We start from the raw sequence: 27790 nt of genomic DNA on the forward strand, positions 1-27790 counted from the left end.
GTTTTGCCCTGTACTAGGACTCTGACCAAGGTGGGAAACCCCCAAAGCTATCTGGGTGAGGAGACGGAGGTGACCATGACTGAGGATTTAAGCATCCCTTCGGATGCCAAGACAGGAAGTGGAGCCGAGTTCTGCTTCCTCAGAATTGTGCAGGAGAGAGGAGTGGCTTGGAATCTAGTGGACGCCTTGGTGATGGTGAGAAGTAGGCAGAGATGAAGGAAAATTTAAGAGATGAAGACGGTGGCTTTGGCTTTCGTGGTGAGGGTGTGGAGAAAAAGGACAACCCCCAGGGCTCTGGCCCTCGGGGTGGAAGGATGGACGTCAGCGCCCCTCGCGGGGGCGCGAGAATGTCACGGGCTGGTCTGGGACAGACTGAACTGACGCCCTGAAGACGTGCATACGCGGGCGTGGTTGTGCTGTGCTCTGTTGTGTTCAGGCTATGAGGTGTGCGTCTGGGCACCCACCCCGGTTAAATGGGGGCGATGGGAGGCGGAATGGCCCAGGGAGAAAAAGAGCGGGAGCGGGAGCTGGGTGGGGAGCTGCCAGCGCGGTCAAAGCCGCAGGCGGACTAGCGCGAGTCTTGCAGTTCGGACGCCCAGGGTCCGGGGTTCCAGCCCTGTCTCCCCGACGGGAGACGACGAGTGTAAACAACGCTCTGGGCAAGGAGAGCTGGGTGGCATCTCCGACGGGGTGTTTAGGGGTGGCAAAGAGGAGGTCTCAAGCTTCCTGGATAGGGGTGCGCGGAGAATTTGGGGGGTATGAGGAAGCCCCGGGCCAGGGCAGCCGGGGTCCGAGGGGAGGAGGGGAGGCGAAGGAATGAGGGCGGAAGAGGGGGAGGTAGGAGCGGAGGAGGGGGCAGGAGGAGAGGCGGGCCGGGGGCGGGGCGGCGGGGGGGATGCGCCCCTGCGCGGAGCTCGTCTGGCTTTTCTCTCCTTCCGCACAGTCTGGGTTTCCGCTTCCCTCCCGGGTGCGGGGCGCGAGGGAGCAACACCGAGCTTTGTCCTCGTCGCCGTCATGTGGCCCCCAGACCCGGACCCCGACCCGGACCCCGAGCCCGCTGGCCGCTCCCAGCCCGGCGCGGCGGTCCCCGGGCTCCGAGCCCTCCTGCCCGCGCGCGCCTTTCTCTGCTCGCTCAAAGGCCGCCTCCTGCTGGCGGAGTCGGTGAGTGCAGCGCGGCCCCCTCCCGCGGGCCCCCTGGGCGGCGCCTCCGAACGCGCCCGGCCGACCCCTCTCGGAGCCCAGTCCAGTGGGCAAACTTGCCCACGTTTCGGACTGACTTGCTTAAGCTCAGCGCGCGGGTCAGAGGCGAGGTGGGGCCTGAACCCTGGACTTCCCGGGTCTACAGCACGAAGCTGAGGGGCTTAGGGAAGCCCGGAGAGAGGTCCCGGGCCCCTGGAAATGCTGTGTGACCTCGGGCACCTCCGCCCTCTCTGGGCGCCTGGAGGAATCAGCCCACTCAGCCCTTCACGACCCCCGGGTAGGGACGCCCTTGCCCGCTTTCCGGGGCGCAGGGACGGCCAGCCGGGCCTCGAGCTGCAGGGCGGAGGCTGGAGTGGAGTCCATCCAACTGGGGTGGGGACAGCAGAGAGTGGGGAGGAGACCCCCGGGGATTGGGTGAGGCCCCAGCAGTACTGTGGGGGGCACGCAGGCCGAGGGACGGGGGCTGGAGCCCAGCGTCAGCGTGGTGACTTCATCCCCCTCCTCCCCTTCCTGGTCGGGATCCAGCCGCCCCGCCCCCGCTGAGCTCTTCCTCCCCGCACCCCCCACCCTGGCCAGTCAGGTCTTTGTCCTCCGGACACTTGGAAAACTCCCTCACTGTCCGCTTGTGGGGTGGGGGCTGGTCCTGGGCCTGCACAGAGGGAAGAGGAGGAAGACACCATGCAGAGGGGACGCGGGATGAGGGAGGGGCATTTATTACTTAGATCCCCTGTAACTTGACAGCCCCTGTCTTCATTCCCACTTTGCAGACAAGCTGAGGCCAGAGCATCCTAGGGGATTTGGCAGGTGGATGAGATGAGGGCCAGGTGACAGCAAGGACTCAGGGGGGTGGGGGTCAGAGGAATGAGGAATCTGCTTTGACCTTAGGAGGCAGTTGGTGGCTCTATCACCTTTGCTGTGCCAGGGGTCAGCCCAGAGGCCACCAGCCTAGGACCTGCCCAACTCCCAGGTGAGGCGCCAGGACCCACCAACAGTCCTCACTTCAAGGGGTTGCCTCCTGGTTGGCTACCCCAGCCACACCCGAGATTGATGGGAGTTACTTTGGGGGAGAAGCCCTGAATCCACCACCCACTGAGGCCCTCCTCCTAGGTCAAGGGGTAGCTGGCCAGAGCACAGAGGAGGCCAGGAGGGCATGGGTGGGTGTCAGGAATCTCAGTCTGGCAGGACCAGGAGCGGGGAGAAAGGATGAGCACTGAAGTCACAGGGGGAGCTGCTCCGGGTCACTCCTGCCCCCAGGCCCAAGCAAATGGGGAGGCTGACTGGACAGGAAGGGGGAGGAACTGGCTACTGGGAATCTAAGAATGAGGAAACAGGGATCAAAAAGGGGATCCCCAGAACCAGGCTTTGGGAGGCAGGGAACAAGAAAGAGAGGGCATGCAAAAACAGCCCACCGCACAGAGTAAACGTAGCAGGAGCTGTGGACAGGCTCGGTTGGGGGGGGTCCCCTACCTTGCCTTCCTGGGGGGCCCTAGCAGACTCTTAGCTGCCTCTCTGCCCTAGTTTCCCTTCTGTTCAAGTCGGACTCAGCTACCCTGATGGCTGTGTTCAGGACAGATGTGGGTGCCCTGGGGACTCCCTGAGATCTCTGTAGCTCATTTGCCTAAAGCAGCCACAGTGCTTCCTGTGGGGCATATGGGTGTCCCTCGAGACCCCTGGGCCCCACTCCAGGCTCGGCCGTGGACATGTTCAAACCCAGACACAGTGCAGAAACCAGGGCAGGGTTGCTTAAGGACACTTTGTGTGGGGTCAAGTCAGCCCTGGGTTCAAATCCTTGCCCTCTTAATAGCTGCATGACACTGAGCCATCACTTCACCTCTGAGAACCTCAGTCTTCTCATCTGTGAAGTGGGCTGGGGGCAGCACCTGGCACATGGTTGTGAGAATCACAGGAGATCCCCAAGCCTCGGGCACCAGCCCGACACCCAGTGCCATCACCCTGGTTTGCTCGCAGCGCCCGGTCTGCAGGACTGCCTGGGGGCTCCCGCGGTCCGCCAGCACCAGCTGCCACACACGGTGCATGGACGGGGCTGCAGAGAACATCTTCGCTCTTATAGGCCTCAGTGCAGCTCGCCCACATCCAGCAGGGCCTGAGGCATCCGTGTCAACACTGCTCCCCTGGAGGTTTATTTCATATTATTACTAAAAGTTGCAAATATATTAAAAAGCTGCAAGAGTCACACTGGTAACACCTGTATACCCACCACCTAGATTATACGGTTGTTACCTGGTTGGTATATTTGCCTATCTCTCCATCGACCTGTCCTTCAAGCCATCTTATTTCTCCACGAGTTAAGAGCAAATTGAAAATATCAGTACATCACATCTCTAAGCATTTCAGCATCCATATCCTTAATTAAATGTAAGATTTATTCATTATTTTTCAGGTAAAGATTATATTCAGTGAAAAGTACAAATCTTGTGTGTTGGGAGTGATTTTTTTTTTTTTTTTTTGTAATTTGGTTCCTGCTTCGTGGGCTGCCTCTGAGGCTTCTTAGGTTTGATTAGCTCCTGCTGGCCATCCTCTGAATTGGGTGGGTTCTGCCACAGAGCCTGCTGGGGTCAGGGTGGGGGTGAGCAGCGCCATAGCATGGACTCCTGGGGAGCAGGGCACACCGGGAGGCTAGGACCTCCTGTCTGGGTCCTGGCAGGGCGCTGGCATGGGGTTCAGGACTCAGGGCCACGCCCAAAAACACTAGGGGCAACACACGCATGGGCCCAGGCCCCACAAACAGATTCTGATGCTGGCAGCTTTGGAACTGAGGGCAGGTCGCCTCCTGCACCGGAGCCTCCCCTGCTCTCGACTGCAGGGTAGCTGGGAGGGGCACTGGGCAAGGGGCTGTGCCACGGCTCTGACTTCTCCCTCCCCACCCCAACCAGGGTCTCTCCTTCATCACCTTTGTCTGCTATGTGGCATCGTCAGCATCTGCCTTCCTCACCGCGCCCCTGCTGGAGTTCCTGCTGGCCCTCTTCTTCCTCTTTGCTGATGCCATGCAGTTGAATGACAAGTGGCAGGGCTTATGCTGGCCCATGATGGTGAGGGCTGGGGCCCCAAGAGGAAGTAGCTAGCTGGTCATCAGAGAGAGTTGTGCATTTGGGCCCTGCCCTCTCTTCAATGCGAGGGAGGGACTATTTGCTGTTGGTTGGAGCCAGGCCAGTAGGCCTGGCTTCAGATGATCTGGGCCCCACCACTCAGCAGCCATGTGACGAGATCAGGGCCTTGGGGTCCCTCTGTGAGGCAGGGAACCCCAGACTGCATTCTTGCCCTTGGCCACCAGATGGCATTGGTGCTTCCAGCTGAGCCTGCAGGAATGAGTCTCAGCCGCAGAAATTCAAGCCACTTCCACCAGGGCAAGGCAGGGTAACTGAGGATTTGCGGGACTTACCCAGACCCCAGCCCTCTGGCAACTCATTTTATCACCTGGGAGAGCCCAGAGCCCTGCCTCAGACTTTGCTGCATGGAATGGGTCAAAGAAAGGGACAGCAAGCCTGTACTTGAACGCTGGTCTCTTCTTGACTTCATACCCAGCATTTTTCCTGATGGGCTGTACCCACTGTATCCCCATTTTAGGGTCAAGTAAGCAGACACCATAATGCAAAGTGGATCTGCAACAAGTATGTGGCAAAGTGAGGCCCAGGGTCAGATCCCTACGGGCCATGCTGCAGCCTGGTCTGTATGCTGTCGTCCACCGGGCAGAGGATGGCAGCCCAGCTGGACCGGGGACAGGGCAGCCCCAGCTGCTGGTAGCCTGTAAGAGGCACCCAAGCAGGGGCGGGAGGACAGGGTGGGAGCCCCACAGATGCTGGACTCGGGAGCCAGGCATGTATCCTGGCTGCCAGGCCCACCCTCCTCTGGAAACTGGGATTCCAGTCATTTTCTACCCCCTGGTAGGCTTCTGAGCCTGTCCCGTGCTGTACCCCTCCCCGGGGAGTCCAGGGCAGTGTGACCATGTCTCTCTCCCCAGGACTTTCTACGCTGTGTCACAGCAGCCCTCATCTACTTTGCCATCTCCATCACAGCTGTCGCCAAATACTCAGATGGGGCTTCCAAAGCGGCTGGGGTGAGTGACAGCCTTTCCCCTGGGAAGGGGGTGTCCATGATGCCCCCCTCAAGCTTACCCTGCCCTTCCTAAGGCCCTCTATGCCCCTTGGGACACTTGCTTAGCATCTGGGGCATATTTTGTCCCTGCTTAGGCTCCCCAAAATCTATTAGAGATCTACTCTGCCATGAGCTTTGAAAGGCTGTTTGCCAGCCAAGTTAATAGCTCATTTTCCCATTTGTCATGAATGGGAGGGGCCTGTGCCTGCCAATCCAAGCTGCTTACCCAAGCAGATAAAACCAGGTGGTGGGGCTGGGGTGGCTGCTTCTCAGGCTCCTGGACCAGGGACTCCCAGCCCCTAAAGATGCGTCCCACCCACCCTGTCCCGTATCCCACAGGTGTTTGGTTTCTTTGCCACTATCGTGTTTGCAATTGACTTCTACCTGATCTTTAACGATGTGGCCAAATTCCTCAAACAAGGAGGCTCTGCAGACGAGACCACAGCCGACAAGGCGGAGGGTGAGTGGCCACCCTGAGGGTTTCCACCCAGAACCCGTGCCTCAGAACAATCAGGGCAGGGGCCCTGCACTCCCCTGGGAACACTGGGCTGGTTTAAGGCTGGAACCAGAGTATATCTCCTTTACCCACGAACAGGAAGTGTTTGCACAGCCTGTTTCTCATATCCTTTCATGCAGCACTAATCAGAGAGCTGGTCCCCACCGGGCTCCCCAGGGCCTCGGCCTTTCCAGGAAGGCCCGGCTGAGGGCACACCCAGCACCTCCATCTGGTGAAATGGTCCCTGACAAGCACCCAGGCGGGCAGCCAGCCAGCGGCCCCTGCAGCCTGGCCTGCCTGCGGCTTAAAGGCCCACAGCACCCAGGCAAGCTAGGGCTTGTTCTGCTTGTCACATCCAAGGGGAGTTACGACATTCTGGCCCCTACAGCCATCCTTCAGCTCAGAATGGTGGTTGTGCCATTACCTAATTTAAAAAAGAAAAGAAACGAAAGGAAAAGAAAAGAAAAGAAAGAAAAAAGAGGCTCCCAGTTGGATGGCTGGTTTTCCATCCGTGACAACACAGCCATACCATATTTCTGATCACAATAGAAAATAAGGATGGGGGCAAGGAGAACTAAAAGTATACAATGGCCGAAAAGAGAGGTTTCTTGATTTTCTAGTATATTTGAGTTTCTTGGACAAGAAGTAGTTTTCCCTCCTTTTCCTGCTGGGTTGTGGGGTGGGCTTGGGTTTAGATGGACGACCCTGGCACCCCAGGTGAGAACTCAGGGAGACCGGGGCACATGGAGCCCCAGAGGAGAGGGCACTGGGGCTCCCGCCTCCACAGCACCATGGAGGTGACAGCAGCTGCCTGTGCAGGGCACCCGGCCCCCACACACACGGACCCACCGACAGCAAGAGGAGCTTGCACTGGGGGCTCCCCAGAGAAGGCTCCCGGGCGCCAGCAGCCAGGAACCTCCTGCCAGGCCTCCTCTTTGCTTCCCTTCCAGAGGAGAATTCTGACTCCGACTCCGACTGAATGGCAACCTGAGCCACGCGGGCCTGCGCTCCCGCACGTCGGACCGGCAGGCCGGACCGTGGCCTGGGGACCGGGGGTGCTGCAAGGGCGGCCATGATGTCTGGAGCAGCAGCAGGAGTTGCTGACGGAGCGGGCCTCCTCGCGGCTTCCAGGTGCCACTTCTGAGCCCAGCACGCAGGAGGCGGCCCTCGGCTTAGCGCATCCAACCACTCTGCCCAGGAGGCCGTCTGTCATGAATAGTCAGCCACCCCTCCTCTCTGTTCCACAGACATTAAGCCCTTTAACCTCTCTGCCAAAAACAAGCACAAAGGGACAAAGCAGACAGAGCCTTGTTACCCCCTCACAGGAATACTTCACTCCAAGGGGGCGGGTGGGAGTGACGGGACAAGGCACAAGTAAGACAGAAACCACCCAGGGGCCAACCACCAGCCTGCCTGGCCCCGGTGCCCCGTCTGCATCTGGTGCTCCTGCTCATTCCAGGCGCTTTGTCAAAAACGGTCCTTCCCAGACACTCCGGTTCAAGGAGCACCACATCCCTCGTCCTCCTTTAAGCAGGGAGAACACCGCTCTTTGCCCTTAACTGACACTCTCAGCCTTGGAAGCCGTGTCTCCTTCGGGCGGCCTGACTATTCCGGGCCTGAGACTGTTTTAAAGAAAAGCTGGCCAAGTGGCTTACCGGCTCCCAAAGACAGAACAGCAGGGACAGCGTCCTGGGCAGCTGGGCAGGCCCAGCCGAGGCTTCTCTGTCCCTGGGGACCCGCCAGCAGGCGACAGGTTCTTGGGCGCTCAGGACAATGTACTTCTAGACGCCAGAGCAGGTCTCCTGACCACCTCCTGAGAGGTGGAGCGTGCCTTCTGTGTCCGCCTAAGGACCGGTGCTGCATGCATATCCTTAGTGGGACTTAGTAACTTTGTATATTTTTTACACAAAAGCACCTTCTTAAATAGCATTTCCTGTGACCCATGAGGCCTTATGAAATGAGCCAGAGTTCTGGACCTGTTTGGGGGCATTTGTAACTTTTGTTCTTCTCTTGCATGTGAATCTCCTACCCCGAAAAAAAAGCCAAAATGAATTAAACCAGACTGACTACGTGCTTGGAGTGTGTTTGAAAAACACCTTGGGGAGGGGAGGGTGTCAGGGGACTACACAGTAATAGGGAAGAAATACAGTGCAGATTAGATCAGAAAAAGAAAACCCACTGGCACCGCCCAGGGCAGCGTGGCCCTGTCCTGGTGGGAACCCCGCCGGCTCCAGGTGTTGGCAGCAACACACGCACACCTGCTCCCCACCAGGCACCACACTCAGTGCCTCACGCGTGTGCTGGTATCTACCCCCCACGCAGTCCTGCTTTACAGTCCAGGGAGCCGACAGAAGATTCGGGATCTCGCCCAGGTCACCACAGCCCCTCCGAGGAGGCCCGGGGCCTCTCACCTGTTGGGTAACGCCCCATAGCACGGCTCAGGCAGCCAGAGCCCGGCGCTCTCATGGTTGGACGAGGGACCTCAGAACCCGAGTCCGGGAGGAGCTTGGGGCAGCATTTCGGCCCAGGCCGCCGGGAAGAAGCGAGGCTTTCTGCCGTGGGTTGCACACACATTCTGAAAGTGCGCGGAAAACTGACGGTGCGGAGGCCAAGAGGGGCTCGCGGTGGGCGTTTCCGCTCTGCTGCCTGATTGGCCCCAGCCAGGCCGCCCGCCCACACCTATCCAGGCAGGCCCCGCCCCCTGAGCGGTGCTTGTGTTCAGTCTCCGCCCCCCCCCCCCCCCCCCCCCCCCGCCCCCACAACAGGCCTGTTTCGGGAGCCGAGCCCACTGCCTTCGGAGGGACAGGAGCTGAGTCAGAGCACTGCAACAGACGATACCATTTTTACATGTCCATTTATTAAACAAGAACTCCTTCATGACGATTTAATACAATATTAGCGATTAGTGTTGAGAAAATTATTTTCCCTCTACATACAAAAATACAGATTTGAACACTATGAAAACAATCAGGACAAGTACCATGAAAAGTTGGTCCTTCAAAGGAAACAAAGGGGGAAACTGAGGGCAACGTGAAGCTCTGCCTGCTGTCGGGGACACACCAACCAAAGCAAAGGCTCTGGGGCCCAAACCCCCCCACGAGGGCAGCATCCAACCCGAGGGCTGGTCGGAGCCCGTGGGGCGCGCCCCTGGGAACCCGGGTCCTCCGGGAAGCCAGGGCGGGGTCTCTGAGCAGCCAACGACATAAACCAGAATTCACCAAACGGGCATCGCTTCAGAACGCCCCACAGCTGTGTCTAACTGTCAGAGGAATCAGACTTCTGTGAAGAAAGTGCGATGGTCCTTAAATTAACATCGCCCCCCAAAGTGGCCCGGGGCGTGCGCCAACGAGTCATCCCGTTAAGAGTTATCAGCCACCTGGCTCGACTTCCTCTGTTAGAAAATAATTACACACTCTGACCCTTCCAAAAGGACCAAAAAAACTATAATTTTATGTTTCAATCAATCCATTCCTTCATGTTGCAATGGCTCAGCTAGTTTCCTCGAGACTTTTCCTGACCAGGTGGAACCTGTGTCCCGGAGGGGGTGGGCAAGCAAGAAGGGGCAGCTAGAGCGCCCCCCTGTGGTGGTCTCACCCAGCTCCTCACAGTGGGGAATTGTTCTGTTCAGACCCACGACCAGAAAGGGCCCGGGAGCCTAACCAGCTCCGTGAACGGAGCAGACCCAGTGGATGGTGAGCCCCGGACCAGCGGGGGACCCTCAGACGCAGGCAGCACAGCCCGGCCCGAGCACACCCTGCGGCTCACTGGGCCCAGACTGAAGGCCTTTCCCCGGTTTAGACCCAGAGAAGGGAGGCCAGAGCACCAAGGGTGTTGTTCTTGTCTCCTCCTATGGAACCACTGTGCTCGAACTATCTGAGGTGGCTCGTCTGAGGCCACTGTCAGTGGCTCCCCACACTGAACACGTGGTTTAAAAATGCCCAATGCAGTTACACGGATTAAGAATTATTTCACAGAAATATACTCTTACCCTCAGACTGTTTAAATAAGCGGAAACAAGATTGGGGGGGGGGGGGGGGCGGAGCAGCAGAGAGGACACAGGGACAGCCAGGGGCGGTTTTTGTCATTTTCTTTTTAAAAATACATACGAAGTCCGAAGGGAAAATGGCCAACCTCAAAACCAGCACTGCTGAAAGCAATATTAAAAGGACACAATCTAAAATCATGCTACAAAAATAGTGTTATCTGATTTAATTAAATGTACATCTTTTCCTTTTTCAATTCCATGATTAACAAGAGTGTTTATGTGACTGACACACGGAAGGCACCAAAGGTGAAGTGATTATAGTTGTCTTGAAATATACAAAGACAGAATTACCTACTCGGGGGGAGAAGAACATAGTCGTACCTGTAATAAATAGTTAAGTGTCTTTCCCATGGGTTCCTGAACCCTTACAAATTTCAACATATACAAATAGTTTCAATCCCTAGCATTCTCCTAGAGGGAACCGCAACAAAAATCAAGTTATGCAAAGCACTAGCTTTATCCACATGTGTCATTGCATTGTGAGGCGGAATCTGAAGACTCATTTTTAAGTGGGTGAACGAGTTGCAAGCAGGTGGCCGCTCTGCGGGCCTGGGCCACCCTGGGGGGCCATGCGGGCCACAGAGCCAGCCTCCCCCCACCCAGCCTTGGACCAGCCAGGTCTTCCTTCCAGCCCCACATATTTGCCTCCCTCGCTTATGCAGAGAGGGGAGCAGAATCTTGAAACTTGCAAATCGATTCTGGCAAAGGCCCCACGGAGGGAGGCAGCCGTCAGTCAGACCTGGCCCTGCCTGGCACGGGCACCGGCCCGACACAGTCCCGATTTCCCGGCCTGCCCTAGGGTGGCTTTCCTGGCAAGAGGGACTTTTCCCCTGGGTTCCAGCTGGGCCCTCCAAAGAGGACCAGGGTTTGACAGTTTCAGATTACTACTGAATTGCAGACAAACCCTACGGGAACCAACCGTGTCACACCTTCTCTGGGCGAGGAGGCACAATCAGGAAAAGAAACTAGGGGCCTCGCCCTAATCCCGTCCGCATTGGTCATTCGAGACAACTTCCTCCTCTGAACGAGAATCACACGACAGCTCCCTAGAGCCCAGGCTATTAACCCCTTAATGAAGGCTCCCCAGCCTTTGACTGTAACACATCCCAAGCCACACCAGGGTGTCTGACTTAAGGTCTTGGCATTAAAAAATGTAGACAATGAAACAACCCTATGAAAAAGACATACTAATCAAGGATCCGTAGTCTAAACTTTACTCTAGGAAAACTACTACCAAGTCGTTCAGACTCAGGGCGCTTGTGGGGAGCTCTCCTTTACTACTGTGCTGCTCACAGAATACGACAAATGAGGGAAAAAATCCCCAAGACTGAGAGAACAGACCCAAAAGGAGTGAGAATACGGTCCAGCCCAAAGAAGGGAAAGCGTGTCAGGCCCCACTCCTCCGTGTCAAGCCCAAGAGGGCACAAATGCCACCGATGGGGCGAGGAACGGCCAAACAGAACATGGGCTTGCAGAAGACACTTCTAGATCTAACGCATACTGGGGGCATTTTCTTTCAGGGATGGTTTCGAAATGAAAGAAATGTAAAGGGTCGAATATTTCAAATTACCTTCTCACCGGACAGTTCTTAGAGCTTCAGCAATGTCCCATGAGAGGAGATGAAACCCATTGCTTCTGGGTTTCGTGAAGAGCTGGGAAGTTTGCCGGGCAGTACTCGGTCCGCGTCCTCTTCCAGGCGGGAGCTGAGTCCCCCGTCCACACCTGCGAGTCCCCAAACTCACAGGCAAGAGCCTCAAGGCACACTGGTCCCTACATTCAGCTCTCATTCTCAAGCCGATTCCAGAACAAGGTGTCACTTTTCCAAAGACAGGAGGGCAGACAGGCGGTTAACCAAGCACATTCCTTCAAGACTTCCCAGGTCAGCGACCAGTCTAGTGTTACCCTCAGCAGCCACCCCGACCTGCCCCTGTTCCCAGCCTGTCTGTCGCCTTGCTGGTGCTAAACGTGGGTGCTGATAAAATAAGCAAGGTCTGGGGAAGAGAGAACCCCTGGGTTCTACAAACTTCACTAGGAAACTGAGAAGGAGTCTGGAGACCTCCCAGGCTAATGGCAGTCCCTGGAGCAGGCAGCAACTTTTTATTTTGCTCTAGAGAGTCAGTCGGCAGCAGCCCGCAACCCGAAAAGTACCTGTGCCTTTTGCTACCTGTTCAATGTCGTTGCCTTCCTTTAGACAACACAGGGAGGAAAAGAGAACCAGGCAGTGGCGACTCCCTGGCTGCTGTGTTCAGAACAGGGACGGCACCCTGGGAACCCCATCAATCGTCACTGCCTTCCAGAATCGCTAACTTGGCCGCAGGGCGTCGCCACAGTCTCCTCGTCTGCTGGGACAGGTTCTAGGAACAACCCGCAGAAAATCCTGCACACCCAGAGATCAGAACTTGCTCCACCTCTTAAACACACGGAGAGGTGAGGGGCTTCTTCCCAAACAGCACCAGTGTCCACAAGAAAAGGTGAGGCTGGGCCATTCACAGGACGTGACAGAGGGAGGGGTCGTTCAAGGTTATTCGCTGCAAACAAGAATTCGCATACACGCGCAGACAGAAGGTAAGTGCTTCTCTCCTCAGAGACCACCTATGGCTTTACACGAGTCAATCACAGAGAAACCTCCGAAGACGAGTCAGCGAAGCCGCGCTCTGTAAGAGCAGGAATGTTTTCAAGTGAGTCACGAAGCTCTCGCCAGAAGGGTCCAACACAGGGTGGAGGTCGGACACACTCCACACCTTCCCACCGGCACGAGCGTTCCTGCCGGGGATGGGGATGGTGCCCAAGGGGCTGGGGTGTCGCCCCAAGCCAAGCCCTCAGAGCCGGGCCGGGCCCTGGCTGGCTCCCCTGTGGCCACGCTGGGCTCTGCCGATGCTGGCCCTTCAGTTCAAGTTGCCAAGGAAGACACGGGTGAGCACTGGGACTGGGTGGGCCACACATTCTTGCCTTTATGTAGGCAAAGGTAATCCCTCTTGAATGACTATTGCTGCAGAGGGAAAATCTAAAATAAAATACTTTACTGTGAATCAAACTTCTGAGACGGCAATCTGTAAATGCTTTGGTCCTTCCCCAGATACATGTGGTGCCAACAGGTGTCTGCAGGCTCTCATGACCGTAGTCTCTGTGTACAAGAGGGAGAGGGCGTTTCCCTTCACGCCTTCCAGCCGTGCAGAGAGAAGGGAAAGGAGAACCAGAGGAAACGACGACCACGTCCACCGAATCAGCGCCAAGACAAAACTTCTCTGCAGACGCCAGTGTTTGCGTCCGTCTGAAGCCACCGAACGCACGAGGGTTTCAACCACACCATCTCCAGGAACAAATTCAAAGGCACAGGGCAACTGTAGTTCTCTCTCTCCAAGTTCGGCACGAACTGTGAAAGCCACTGTCATCCCACCAGAAAACTGAGAGACGCTAAGGCTGCCTCGGCCTGAAAATGCCCCCAAACAACCTGACGCTGATCCATATTGGAGCTATGAAACGCAAAAATACTCTTCCTCCAATTTGCAGGGAAAAGATTCTCTAAGCTCCCCCCAAATCTAGATGGTCTTACTTGCACACAGAGGCAACACAGAAAAAGGCAGGCGCCTTTACATTCCCCGAGACGAGCACGCTCCTTCGCAACTTCTAACCGCCACGCTGCCACGGGCGACGAGACAGGTGTGCGGCGCGCCAGGCAGAGGGCCAGCTGGCTACTTCCGGTTGTAGTGAGAGCAAATTAATAGAATGAAATATATTTACTAAAGCCATAGGAGAGCCTCACGGCACAAAGGATATTAAATAGTTACAGGGACATAAATAATTCCAAAGATTCTGACACTAAGATGCGAATTAGCTCCTAAGTCACTTTTTGTCACCTGTCGGCATTCAGGGTTCCCATGGGCTTCAGGACCGTTCCTCGCAGCTGACGACACCTCCTCAGGAGGCTGAGAGGCTCCTTTGCACCAGATGGCAAACCGGCCTTACTGAGGTGATTTGGGAAAACCGGGGCGGCTGTCCTGCCTGAATGGTATTCTTTTCTTCAGTATCACTTCAAAGGCAGTTTTTATTGAGGCCAAGTAACACGATTCCCGATTCCCGGCAGGAGATGTCTGATAAAGCTCAGGGTGGTCCTTCCAAATGGGCCCCATTTAATGCAAGGCTGAGTCTTGGTGACCCTGTCTTTAAATGGAACTCGCAGAGGGAGATAAGCCCGATTTTGAGTAGGCATACACACTCAACAAATGCAAAATAAATATATAAAATGAAGAGACAAAATCCAGATGTCAGCATCTTCTCAAAGATCACTCCATACAACAGGTTCAAAGCCTGCAAGGCAGGATTCGCACCGCCTCATGACAGATGAGGAAAGCGGGCTGGGCCAGACCTGCTTTGCAGCACGTCCAGCTGCGGCCAGCCCTGGCTGCCCTCTGGGGGACCGAAGGGAGGTGAGTTGCCACCGTGCCAGCTGGGTCTGCACCAGCAGCCATGGCCCCCGCAGCAGACAAAGTGGCCTGCCCACGCAGCCTGGGCCACTGCCCGGGGAAGGAGGTACCGCAGCACCCAGACAGTACTGGACGTTCGGTTCCAGGAGCTAGCCCCTAACCCGCCCACTCAGACACAGCACAGCATCACTTCCCATAGAGCCCAAGCCTGGCCGTGTCACCTGATTACCGCCCCCGCACCCTCGACGCTGTTCTGTTAGGAAGAACGCAATGCCACACACGCAGAGACGGACACTGTCTCACACACGCTCTGCTCTCCACACCCCCACGGACACACTCACGCTCTCGCTCCTATCACACAGCATGCCGCCCACGTGGTGATCGCTCACCAGCACGAGATCCTGGGGATTCTCCAAGTTACTGCAAAATCCTCCCTTCCCACCGGCAGTACATGTTTTTTCCTTGGTGAGGGCCAATCGCAAAAATATTAGAGCTAGAGTGAGGTCTGTAAACATTAAAAACAGTTTAGAGTGAAAACCTGACACGTTAAAACAATCTTTCCATAAAAGATACAGTTAGCCTCCAAAAGGAAAAAAAAAATACAGCATCCTAGGGGCTCGTCTAACTCCCTCACCACAATAATCTTCACTCTACCGAGAATCAGTCTGAAACCTCACACACCGAGAATGCTTCCCAACAACCTCAAGGATGGGTGTTCAGAGCAAGGACCCGGGGCACAAACAGCCCCAGTGCGTGCCTTCTGAAATGCCAGTGAAAGAACGTGCTGCAGATTCAAGTATTTTCAAATCCTAGACAAGTCTACTCAGAAGCACTTTAGAACTCTTCTCCGGTATTTGAAAATTAGCCACATCTCTAAGGCAGAGCTGTGTCCCCACCTGGGGTCCAAACAGGCAAGTGTTCTGGCTGGTGGAATGGATCAAATTCCTTTCCTGGCTTTTACCTGAAAAGGTGAAATTACAGAAAATCTTCAATTCAGCTTCAAAGTATTAAGGGTCGGCAGGAGAGTGACCAACAAGACGGTTCCCGTGTTCCTGGAGGGGAATCCGGGACTCGGGGAGGTGATTCATCGGAGGAAGGAAGCATCAAGTGATTTCTCAGTAGGGTGGGAAATGAAAGGGGCCCCTCCCGCATGTCAGCAGTCCTGGGGAGCTGTCCCAGAGGGACACCAGCTTTGCCCACCCCGATAAAGTCCAGACCCAGCCAAGAGCGTGCCCAACACACCTGTCACCAGGACCCTCAAGGACACACCTGGCTTTCGGGGCCTGTGCTGGCTGCCTCGACGCCCCAGGCATGGAAGACAAGCAGGAGGGGAGGGTCCCGACAGCGAGGCTAATGCTGACGGAGCTCACCGCGGGGCCGCCCAGGCACCACTGCCGACAGAACTGTTCCAACCTGTACCCCCATCCCCAGCAGCCCCCATCCAATCCAACGTGTTGACTTGTCACAAATACACATGACAGGGTGGCTCACAGTCAGATGGGAAGCCTGAGTGCGGGAACAGTGAGGACCTAACGTGGACATGGCAGCCAGGCAGGCCAGCTGTTCCCACGGCCACCAAACCCTGGAGAACCTACAGGTCTCTCCCACCCACTTTGGTCTGAACGGCTGGGGACAGGCGTTCTCCACCTCACCTATCTGCTAGCGGGGCCACTCTGCAGGGGGGAAACCCTTTCCCAAAATGAGCTTTTAGTAAAAGGGACAAAATTCAGCTTAATCACATGAAAATCTGACATGACGAGGGAAAGAAAACTCGATGGAAAGGACGGAGATGAGGACGCGAGGAGGAGGCCCCGGCGGGCCCTCAGGTGTCCAGGCGCTGGACCTCGGGGCGGCCGTCCGCGTCCCTGGACTCCGTGCGGGCTCGGATGTAGTCGCTGGCGCTCTGCTGGCGGACGCTGACCCTCCACTTCCGCACCGCCAGGAACGTGTTCACAGCATAGACCGCGGTCGCCAAGAAGCCAAATATCTGCAAGGAACAGCCGCAGTCAGTCCTCAGACACAGCAGTGGTCCACGAGGCGTCCGGGCGCGGCCCCCGCGGCTTTGCAGCTGCGCCCCCCGCACACCTGGCCCTGCACACCTGGCCCCGCACCCCTCGCCCCGAGGAACGTTTAGCTGTTAGCCCCGGGCCAGGTCTGCCGTCCTGTGACCCAGCTAAGTCGTGCCCAGTCTGAAAACAGCCTAAGGTTTCTTTCATGGTATTTTGGATCTCTCTCTTTTTTTTTTAATTAAAAAAAAATGCCTCTTGTACAGCACCTTCATGGTCACTGCTCCCAGATGGGAACATACATGTAGCCAAAATACCATATACACAAAAAATCAGGGGCTCATGTGTGAGCCCAACTCAGGACACGAGGGCTGACATTCCAAGTCACAGCCCCGCCCCCCACCTCGTCTCCAGCTGCCTCTCACCTGGGCAGCTGCAGGGTGAGAAGCAGCAGGGTCCGCCTTAGTCAGTCACGACTAATGAATCTGCTGAGCCACACCTGGGAGAGCAGCCCGTGTAATACTTTTTACGAGCCTTTTTAATCACCCTGTTACTGAAGTGCGGCACCGTCTCCATGATGCGGAGCACGGGCAATGCCTTACATTGTCTGGTTCCCACCCCACCCCCCACGGAAATCACCCTAAAGAGTGGAAACATCACCTGACTGCTAAATGGTGACAAGACCCCCGTTCTGGCAGGTGAGGCTCGTAAAAGCAACACCACTGACAGACAGACACCCGAGTCCTTCTGGAAACGGACTAAAAGCAGTGGTTCTCAGACTGGAGCCTGCATCTGAATCAGCTGCAGGGCTGGTTAAACACAGTTCCGCTTCCAAGCTCTGCCAGGGCCTGGGAAGGGCATTTCCTACAAGTCCCTGGGTGATGCTGAGGCTGCCTCTCCGGGGACCACACTTTGAGAACCACGGCACTGAAGGAACTGGGGCCTCTGAGGGCCCAGCAGCAGCTTCGTTAGCCAAGAAAAAGCAGAAGGAGAATGAGTAGGACACACACTAGGAGAGAGAGGAGAGAAAGTCACAACAAGCATACGAATCAGCCCACGTTTTAACCACCTGCGTTCACCTACCACGGCGGCAATTTCTGCTCCAGCTCTGTGATTTAAAGCAGCCAGTACAATCGAAGCAATAAAGAAAAAGAAAGTGCTGAGTCCAGTGTTGACCAAATCCTAAAGAAAAAGATAAATAAAATCACTTGAAAAGAAGCATTTCGTGCTTTGCCCTCAAAGCCACCGAGGAACTTTCAAAATAAGAGGCAGGACACCCGGCCTCTCTGGTGGCTCCGTGTTTGAGTCTCGACGGCCCAGGGGCGCTGGTCACACAGAGGAAGGCAAAGATGGTAACGGTGTATGATGTTACTTGACAAATCACCCCAGCAGAATCCATGTCACCGTTTCTTAATGACTTACACCCAGGAACCCAACATGCTAACCTATCAAGCCATGCACAATAATTACCACTTGCAGTTCTACTGCCATCTTTTAAAAACTCATTCAGATCACCCTGGCATAGACAAGGCTCCCTAAAAGTCCAGAGCAGCAATTTTCAGCTGGTGTGCCACTGGTGTGCTGCAAGAATTTTAAAAACATGCAGTGCCTGACTATTTAGTCAGGGGCACGGACCTCTTTTCCCTTAGGCTGTCAAATTAAAAAAAAAAAAAAAAAAAAAAACGACAACAGCCAACACAATAGCCGTCCAGTGTGAATGAATCAAAATTATACCTATTTTTTGTCAGATCAGCAAAAAATATATTCTTCGGTGTGCCACAGAACTTCAGTCATTAGTCTATGTGTGCCTCGAGATGAGAAAGGTTGGAAATCGCTGACCCAGCATGTCCTAAAAGGGGTGAGGCCCTCCTGAACATCCCCTCAGTCACGTGTGACCCCTCCAGCACACTGTCTCCAGGCCTGGAGAACAACACACTTCCCCAGACCTCACCCTCGGTCACACACACAGCCTTTCAAGCCTCTCCGTTGCTAAAGCCTAGAGGATTTGCTCCTGAGCTTCCGGGCAAGCACATCAGGTTTCACACCCGATGCTCCAAAGACTTCTTAACTCCTGTCTCGTCAAGAGAAACACAGCCCAGTGATTAAGAGTCGCAACCACGCTCGGGTCCTAACTGGGGTCCTAACTGATCATGACTTTGGACAAGGCACCTCCCCTCTCTGTGTCTTATGCGAGAAGAGAACCCTCCTCTCGGAGCTGGGTTAAGGATGAGTAGAACGCATGTGCAGAGCCGAGCACGGTGCCTGGCCCACGGTTAGCACTGCCTGCACCTCCACTGTGACTTCTCTTATTACTGCTGTGGCCTTAGGCCCTGACAGCCTGGGCCACACCAGGGTTCCTCTGTGGCCTCTACAGGAAAAAAAAAAATCAGGTAAAATTCTGAACTGCTTCAGTGCCAGACTGACCGGACCACCAACACCAGGTCAGTTCTCCTGGCTGGCCTGGCTTCAAGGTCTCTCTCTTTTTAAAGAGGCAAAAAGGCAACATTCACGTCATCACAGTGCGGAGCCTGCGGGGCAGGAACCCCCACACACTCCTGGTCATGCTTCTGCACGGGGTCATGGGGAGGAGCGATGCTGCCTCCGAAACTGTCCGGGGTGGCTGCCCGCGGGGACAACTCCGGCTGTGACCAGTGTGTTAAGCCAGGACAAAGTTATCACAAATTCAAACAGGGAAGCATTTAGTTATGCTCAGCTTTGGGTAAGGTGCTGCGGGAATACAGAGAAGTCTATAAAAGGTACTTTCCCAACCAAAGACTATCCCGATATGAGGAAACTGTCTTAATGATACAATGTAGAGGCCAAACATCAAACAAAACAGTGTGTACTTTCACGGTGACTGTATGAAAATAAAATATAGTCAAGGGCCAACAGATATCAAAGGTTTTGAAAAGGTTCGTGTCATTTGTGTATAAATTGCACATCTGGACTTCATCTTAAATATCACACTCGTGCCCAAAGGTCTAAGTGCAAGGATGGTCGTTGTGATATCATTTAGAACAGCAAACAAACAAGGCAAACAAAATGCTCAAGAACAGGGCATCTGTTAAATAAAACGGCATTTGCACAAAGGAACACTATGAGGTCATTAAAAATAATGACATGGTTGTATATTTCATGTGGAGGATACTTACTAAGACAGTTTAAATGAAAAAGCATGACTTTAGTGGTTCCACTTTTCTTTACTCACATATCACAACATACATACATGCACGTGTGAAAGACAGTCTAGAGGAGACAGTCAAGAAGGCGACACCTAAGTGTTACAAGTGGCTACCCCTGAATGGATTGTATCACGTAAGATTTTTTTCAACAGTTTTATTGAGATATAATTCACAGACCATATAATACACCCAATTAAAGCATGCAGTTCAATCGCCACAATCTAATTTTAGAGCATTTTCAGCATTCCAGAAAGAAACCTCGTACAGTTAATTCCCCGTCCCTCCCCTAATCCTAGGCAGCCACCAGCTGGCTCCCTGCCCCCACAGACTTGCCTGCTCTGGACATTCCGTAAAAATAGAACCATATACCACACGGTCTCCAACGACCGGCTTCTTCCGCTTAGTGTAACAGTTCTAAGGCTCATTCATGTTGTGGCCGTACGTCCTTTCTCTTTACTACTGAGTAACATTCCACGGGACAGATACACCACATCTAATTTATCTTGTCACCAGTGTTTGAACATTTCTACTTTTTGGTTATTATAACAACGTTACTATGACCTTAGGAGCTTTTCTGCAGACATGTGTTTTCATTTCTTTTGGGTGAGCACATGATTTTATTTATTCTTATTTATTATCTTCTAGTTCTTCTACAACAAACAGTTATTACTTCCACTTCAAAAGGCTTAGAACTGGAGCACTGCAGAAGTCGGTCAACACCAGCTGCGTGAGCTCCGTGGCCCCGAAACGAAATCAAGACTCTCCACGTGCGTGGTTCCGCTTGTGTTAGGGGCACGTGCAGGCATGCCCCTCAGATGTAGATTTTTGAGAATTTTTAGTCAATATTGATGTTTAATTTTTTTAAAAATACTTTTAATGGGACGTGCACTCTAAAAGCCACGTCTTTGCCAGTGTGCCACATTCATGGCCATCCCCCGAGGTCTCACACCAGCCACTTTCAGCTTCCTGTCCAGCCCCTGAACAACCCAGGGCCGCAGCCCTCCTGTGCTCAGGGAAGAGGAAGGTCACATGTTTTCGAGTCCCCTCTTCAATAACACACCAGTAAGTAGTACAGTGGAGCCCAAGTAAATCCAGTAACAGACCAAGGAGGTCTGGCCTAGAGGCCTGCTGACCACATCTGACCCATGGATGGGTTTGACTTGTACAGTGTTCAACTTTGAACAAGCCAACATTTAACCATCAGAAGCCTGCACATAAAAACTAACTTCTAAAAGACAAACAAACAAAAAACCCAACTTCCAGCTGCTCTTGAAAAACTGCCCCAGAAGTCCCGTGAAGCAGCAACACAACTGGCTAGGGCTGAGCAGGACCCCCTTCCCCATCACCTTGACCCCGGCCCATCTTCTCACTTGCCCACTTACGTCACACACCCGGTCCCAGCGGGCCCTGAGTCTGTGACGCTGCTCCGGTCCCAGAGACTGGCCTCCTACCACATGTACCACCCCTCTCTGCTCTGTCCAGGGAGCACCCACCTGGAATCTTGCCATTTTCTCCGACTCACTCCAGTAATCCACTGCGTCCTTGCCAGCATCCCCCAGGCCTCGCCCAACAAAACTGGGCCCTAAGAGCACACCTGACCATAGAGGAGCAGCCTGCATCTCCCTACCCCACACTTTCAGTTCCCCAAACCTGCCATAAAGCAGGTGTTTGAGAAACGATCACAAATGAGGCATCGGTAGCAGGCCCAGCCCTGGCTGTCACTGCAGTCGCACCCAAACCACCGGGCTCTGTGGCTGGCTCTAGTCTCAGCACTGCACATGGAGGGGAAGTTTACAACCAGTTGGACCATACCGTGCACTCCCTAGTGTGCAAATGGCCCCAGTATCGAGGGGACAATTGTAATACTCATGACAGTAGTGACTGCCATCTACAGAGTCTTTTGTGCCAACCGTAGAACTTAGTGTCTCACTGAATCCTTACCTAGTTATGATCCAAAATACCTACAAGACAGGACATGTTATTTTAAAAATAAGGAAACTACAGGAACAAATTTAAAGGACACATCGACAAAAACTAGGGGTGGGAAGGGGGGAGGGTTGGGTGGGTAGGCTGGACTGGGAGTAAAAGGGAGAAAACTGTACTTGAAGAATGATTAAAATTTAAAAAAATTAAAAATTAAATTAAAAAAATAAATTTAAAACAATTAAAGAATAAATTAAAATAAGGAAACTAATCCCAGAGAAGATGAGCTCAGTTAATGAAAAAATATATATTTGGTCTTTCTCTCTAGTCCTTTAAAATTTCCTGATAGGAGCATCTTTTATCATTCATAATGAGCCCCTTTCCACTGTCCCCGAGTTTATGCTAATGAACTGACCCCAGAGCCCCCAGATAGTTTCAGAATGAGGGGTGGTTACCAGAAAAACCAACCAGGTGATTAGAGGGTTGGAACTCTCAGCCCTGCTATCCCCAGTCTCCAGGGAAGCACGAGGGGCTGGAGACTGAGTTCAATCTCCGAACGGCCAATGATTAAATAACCGCACCTGCACGACACAAGGTCCATAAAAACCCTGAGTGACACAGTCCGGGGAGCTTCCGAGTTGGTGACTACATCCACATTGCACCCCAACTCTGTGGGACACTTCTGGACCCTGCCCTATGCATCTCCTCTTCCGTTTGGCCGTTTCTGAGTTGTGTCCTTTATAATAAACCAGTAACTGTGAGTGGAGCACTTTCCAAAGTCGTTCTAGAGAAGTGCTGCACCCGAGGAGGGGCACGTGGGAACTCCTGAATCCGCTGGCCAGGCAGAAGCGCGGGCCGCCTGGGAGCCCACCTGTGGCTGGGGTCTGGGGCGGGGGCAGTCTCACGGGACTGAGCCCTTAACCCGCGGGGTCCGTGCCAACTCCGGCAGTTAGTGTCAGAACTGAATTACATTGCTGAACACCCGTGTTTTTGGAGAATTAGAGAACTGCTTGGTATAGAAAAACTATGTGGATTTTTTGTCAGAAAATAACCACACATTTGGCTCAAAACACCACATCGGAAAACACCACACTATGAGTCATGGCCGAGGCCTCAGGGCTCTGCAAGTGAGCCCTCTGGGTGATTCCAGACTGTTCTCAGCTCACCACAGCCCCCGACCCAGGCTCTGAGACAGGGAGAGGCCTGTGGGAGGAGGGGGGCGACCGAGGCCACTGAAAAGGAACACCAAGGGGAAGAACGGAAAACCAGGACAGTGCAGTGTCTCGGGAGGCAAGAGTACAGAGCACACCGGGGAGTTCTGAGTGTTCGCAGCAGACGCCACCGAAGTGTCTGGTGGCGGGGAGACTGAAGGATGACCAGATCAGGGGCACGGAGGCCCCCAGTGCTCCTGAACGGAGGACTTTGGAGGACAGACGGGCAGGGGACTGGCGTGGGTGTGGGGGCGGGGGCGGGGCGGGCTGTAATTGTGTCTGGGGGGCACACATGAGGCTTCTGGGATGTTGACACTATTGTACCTCTTGGCCCAGGTGCTGGCTACACAGTCTTTATCATTCTTCAGTATGTTTGCTTCTGTGAGTTTCTCTGAACGTGCTATATTTGACAAGAAAAGATGAGAAAACAGAGATTAGAAGCCAGGGAAACAGAGAAGGCATGTACAGACCTCCCTCCTCTTTACACAAGTCTGGATGAGCAGGAGGGTGGGAGCCCCTGCCAGGCTCTGGGTGGGGGGAGGGGAATGAGAGCGGGGTGGGGGTGGCATTAATCAAGGTAAACAGAGGTGAAACAATGAGTGTGTGAGCTCCTGATATACAGAGAAAAACAAATATAGTAGAATTGCCCCACAGATTTATAGGAGAAAAAAAAAAGCCTGGTGTGGCTCAGTGAATTGAGCGCTAGCTTGCAGACCGAAAAACTGCGGGTTCCATTCCCGGTCAGGGCACACGTCTGGGTTGTGGGCCAGGTCCCCACCTGGGGGCTACCGACTGGTGTATCTCTCCCTTTCTCCGTCCTTTCCCCTATCTCTAAAAATAAAATAAGCCCTGGCTGGCGTAGCTCAGTGGATTGAGCGCGGGCTGGGAACCAAAGTGTCCCAGGTTCGATTCCCAGCCAGGGTACATTCCTGGGTTGCAGGCCAGAACCCCCAGCAACCACACATTGATGTCTCTCTCTCTCTCTCTCTCTATCTATCTCCCTCCCTTCCCTCTCTAAAAATAAATAAATAAAATCTTTAAAAATAAAATAAAATAAAATAAATAAAATCTTAAAAAAAAACACTAATACAATCTGAGTGCATCAAATTATGTTATATATATTTTGTATCATCCTCCTTATTTACCATTTTCATGCATATTTGTGTCAACACAGGCTCCTGAAATGACCCATGTTTCTAAATCTGTACCAATAACACCCTATTTCGATCACCAGCTGGCTCTGCTGGGGACAAAAATACCCCCCCATCTGGTGAGGAGAGCACGCACCCAAGGCCAGCCCTCCGCAGTGACTTGCTGAGCTGTGACCAACTCCGACAAACTCGGCCTTGCTCTCCTCCCAGGGAACAGACGGCCAGGCGCCCTTCGGCCAGCGCCGTCGCCTCAGGTTCTCATGGTTCACACGCCCTTCTGCCGGATGTGCACTCGCCTTCCCCTCGCTAAAAGAAAGTTCTGGAAAGGATCCCAAAGGACAGAAAGGTGTTCTCAAGTGGCACATCACCACCCAGGACTTGCCCCAGCCAACACCAGCCGGGAGACAAGGACTAATGTTCAGCTTCCCAGTGAAAAGGACGCACTTTGATACGACCAGAGGATGTAGTCAATAAGCAGAAAGTCTTTTGTGACTAAAATAGAAAGATGAATATTCCAGAAAGCTCACTAAACAGGTATTTCTGGGGATGGAACCCAGAATAAATCGGTAAGAAATCTGAAGTATGAAGTTTTCTAGTGGGTTCATCTCTACCACATAAGCAGGTAAGACAGAGTTAGGGGAGTCAGGTCAGCCCTGGAGAGAGAAGTCCACCGGAGGACGAGGTGGCTGACAGACGGCAGTGAGGCCTCTTACGTGTGCTGAGATGAATATTTCTGACCCGTAGCAGTGACCACTGGTTTGAGGAGCTTTTATACACATTGTCTCCTTTTATTCTTTTTTTTAAAATTACTTATTTAATTATTATTTTAGAGAGAGCAGAAGGAAGGGAGGAAGAGAGGGAGACAAACATCAGTGTGTGGTTGCCTCTTGAGCACCCCCCACTGGGGACCTGGCCTGCAACCCAGGCTTGTGCCCTGACAGGGTATCGAACCGGCAACTCTTTGGTTGGCAGGCTGGCACTCAATCCACTGAGCCACACCAGCCAGGGCTCATTTCATTCTTAAAACAATTCTGTAAAAAAAAAACAACAAGATATATATATAGAGAGAGATATATAGATATATAGATATATAGATATATAGATATATATTCATCTCTAACAATGGTGGAACTTACGTGGGACTTGAAGTGACTTGCCCCAAGGTCATTACATAGCCCTGATGAGCCATCACGGACTTGAACCCAGAGAAGTCTATCTGACTCAAAAGTCCCTGGTCTTAATCTTTCCTTCTTTGTCCAAAAAGTTTTCCTGAGGATTTCATTCCAAGTCCACCCAAGCCCCTCCCTCAACATACATTTACTGAGAATGCCCTAGAAACGCAGGGATCTGGGATGCCAATGAACCTTGCCCCCAGGAGACAAGGACAATGACCTTACCCCACAGAGTTTGCATTTTGTTTGGCAGAGGTCTACGAGGTTCTCTTTTCGATACGCCCACTACACTATCAATTCAGATAACAACTCTGCAAGCATTTGCCTATGAATAACACAGACTCTATCTTAAAAATAGTTGAGACATTAAAACCTGTCACCACAACTCAGAGAACATGCCTCCAGTATCTTGAGGTTTAGAATTTAAATTTAAATGTAAATCACATTTTTCTCAGTGTTTCAATGCTGAGACAAAACCAACGGAGTTTTCAACTGATGTCAACTTCTCTAGTTCAGCTCTGCTCTTATTTCCTCCTGAAAGAGTCTGAACGACACAGAGAGCGTTCTGTCAGGAAGACCCTCTGCTCCAGACCCCCCACCCAGTCACCATGGGAGTGGCCCTGCCAGGCACGGGGACCAGTTCCCGCCTCCTCCCCAGCTCCCTCCCACGGGCGACACTTTCCTTGGTGCTGCCCCCATCAGCACCTGTGGAAGAGAGAGGAGCTGCCCCAAGGGCTGCTGGTCTTGGCGCCCTCCTCCCCTCCCGCTGCTCTGGAGCAGCTGTGGGGCCCGCAGGGACTTCCTCCCGCAGCCCCAGAAGGGTGCGGCGGCTGACTGCTTTCCTGTGTTTCCCTGATTCCCTCTGAGCTCTTGCACATGCTGGTTTGCAAAGAAATATCAAGAAAACTCAATGCTGTTAAGTTTCCCACCTCGTGTAGTGCAGTAAGGGTAAGTGACACTTGCCCAGGAGAAAGGGCCTGGGAGTGCCCCATGCCGATCCGATCCGAGGGGAAGGCTGTCGCAGCCGCTGTTTAGAACCCAAACCACGGAGAAAAAGAGGAGGGCTGATCAAACTACTAACCCTTCCTCCCAGCCCTCGCAGTTGCTTTGAATTTAATAATATTCCTAGGCTTTGCATGTTATTGTCATTTTCATTCATATTTGTAATTCTTCCTGAATCAATACTTTTGTAAGTGGCTTTTGGGTCCAGTGTGAAAAATATGCAAAAATGTATTAATTCCATTTTCTCTTTCCCATATTCCATACACATCAACATTCCCAATCTTCTCGGAGGACCGTGAAATTGAGATGACGTTTTTAAAGAGATCATAGTAACTGTTATGATATTCCTACCATTACTGAAGATTCCATTTGTGTTCTAGTTTTATTCAACCCAGTAAAGAGATTTAAATTTTCTCAGTTGAACAACAATGGGATACTTAAGTATCTCAATGAACTGGACCCGGTCCACTGGACAGACCCCAACTTTCCCTTGCAGCCAAGCAGCACCCTGTCCTCTCACAGCCGGGGAGCGGTGACTCGTACTCACTGTCAGGTTCCAGTTGATCTGGGGGATCCTCATGTGAAGGTTGAGACTGAACAGAATCAGCAAGACTCCAGTCACCACAAATGCACTACAGCTCACAAACTCAAAAAAGTAGAGGCCTTCACACGGGGAGCATTCCATGATGGTCTCTATGCAGATGAACGCGATCAAAGCCAGAATCTGGGAAGAGAATTGGAAACATACATGTATACGTACATTTAGCACACACATCCGCGGACAAATGTGCCCGCCACATTGACATAAGACTCACCACCACCACCACCATACGCAGCCCCAGAATCTTTCTCTGGGGCTGCCAGTTATCTCGGTCAGGAGTATGGCCTGATTCAATTCTTACGTAAGTGTGTAAAGGTCTGGGGCTTCTACCGACTCCCTCACACGGACAGCTGAGCCCCCACCACAGCACACCGGAGCCAGCCCGGTGCGGTGCAGCCCTGCGAGGAAGCAGGAAGGAACACCCCCGCGATGCCTTTAGTTCCGTCTCTGCCGCAGGTACGTGGACACTGCCTATGCATGTGTGTTTCTGATTTACAGTTTCTACCCTAAAAATGGGGCCCACTTAATTAATGCATGAGCTATGCTTTTTTATTTAAATGCTCACCCAAGAGTGTTTATTGATTTTAGGGAGAGAGGGAGGTAGAGAGAGAGGGAGAAGGAAACATCAATGTGAGAGAGAACATCCATGGGTTGTCTGTCTCCCATACATACCCCAGGGAACGCACCCGCAACCTAGGTATGTGCCTGGACCGGGGATCAAACCCGCAACCTTCTTGGTGTACCGGACGACACCCAACCAACTGAGCCACCCAGCCAGCGCATGAGCTATGCTTTTTAAAAGTTTATCATTGGACTTGGTCAGACTGGCACCTGATAAAAAACATGGCTAAATCTACCAACAATACAATCAATTTCTTTCTGAAGGACCAAAGTAACATTTCAGCAATATGTCCCAAGAGATTGGAGATCAGAAGGTTAAACAGGTATCAGTGGCAATGACCAGGTGAACTTTTAAAGGAAGATTTCAGGAAAGGGAGGGAGCCCAAAGGCCAAGTTGACGGCCCTGTGACTAAGGAGAGGTGTGGTGCTCTTCCACCTGACCCAGATCAGTCTCGGTCCCCGGCCTCCGCTTTACTTCTGTAACCCAGCACCTCACGACCTCTCCTTTGCCAAGCCCACACCAGAGCTTGCAGGCCAGACCCCACCTCCAAGGTCAAGGAAGCACAGGGAGGCAGCTCTGTGGTCCCAGATTTGCCTTTAGAGCCAGCGACATCAGCATCACCAGGGAGGCTCGTGAGACACG

At 53.2% G+C, this 27790-nt stretch overlaps 2 protein-coding genes and 1 long non-coding RNA gene across 4 annotated transcripts in view; 2 read left to right on the plus strand and 1 right to left on the minus strand.

Annotated features, from left to right (window-relative positions):
* Nucleotides 1-247: 247 nt before the first annotated feature.
* CMTM3 (CKLF like MARVEL transmembrane domain containing 3) lies at nt 248-7883 on the plus strand. Its single transcript, XM_028501906.2, has 6 exons — nt 248-444; nt 944-1161; nt 4095-4250; nt 5180-5275; nt 5653-5773; nt 6760-7883. The coding sequence occupies exons 2-6, from the start codon at nt 1015-1017 to the stop codon at nt 6786-6788; spliced, it is 549 nt and encodes a 182-aa protein (XP_028357707.1). The 5' UTR covers nt 248-444; nt 944-1014; the 3' UTR covers nt 6789-7883.
* A 763-nt stretch (nt 7884-8646) lies between these two features.
* CMTM4 (CKLF like MARVEL transmembrane domain containing 4) overlaps nt 8647-27790 on the minus strand; it is a 56628-nt gene continuing 37484 nt past the window's right edge. Inside the window, exons 2-4 of one of the 2 annotated variants that reach the window (XM_028502031.2) lie at nt 26473-26649; nt 17368-17466; nt 8647-16265 (exon numbers count right to left, since the gene is read on the minus strand). In XM_028502031.2, the coding sequence (XP_028357832.1) occupies nt 16101-16265; nt 17368-17466; nt 26473-26649 (441 nt within the window). In that variant the 3' untranslated portion in view covers nt 8647-16100. The remainder of the gene's footprint in view (nt 16266-17367; nt 17467-26472; nt 26650-27790) is intronic. The other variant, XM_036011961.1, reaches the window with a different exon arrangement.
* Nucleotides 18670-20695, plus strand: LOC118497499. The gene is made up of 2 exons (XR_004900023.1): nt 18670-20249; nt 20282-20695. It is a non-coding gene; the product is annotated as an uncharacterized LOC118497499 (long non-coding RNA).

Source organism: Phyllostomus discolor, chromosome 12, assembly GCF_004126475.2.
Source record: "Phyllostomus discolor isolate MPI-MPIP mPhyDis1 chromosome 12, mPhyDis1.pri.v3, whole genome shotgun sequence".
In the NCBI taxonomy this organism is placed as follows: Eukaryota; Metazoa; Chordata; class Mammalia; order Chiroptera; family Phyllostomidae; genus Phyllostomus; species Phyllostomus discolor.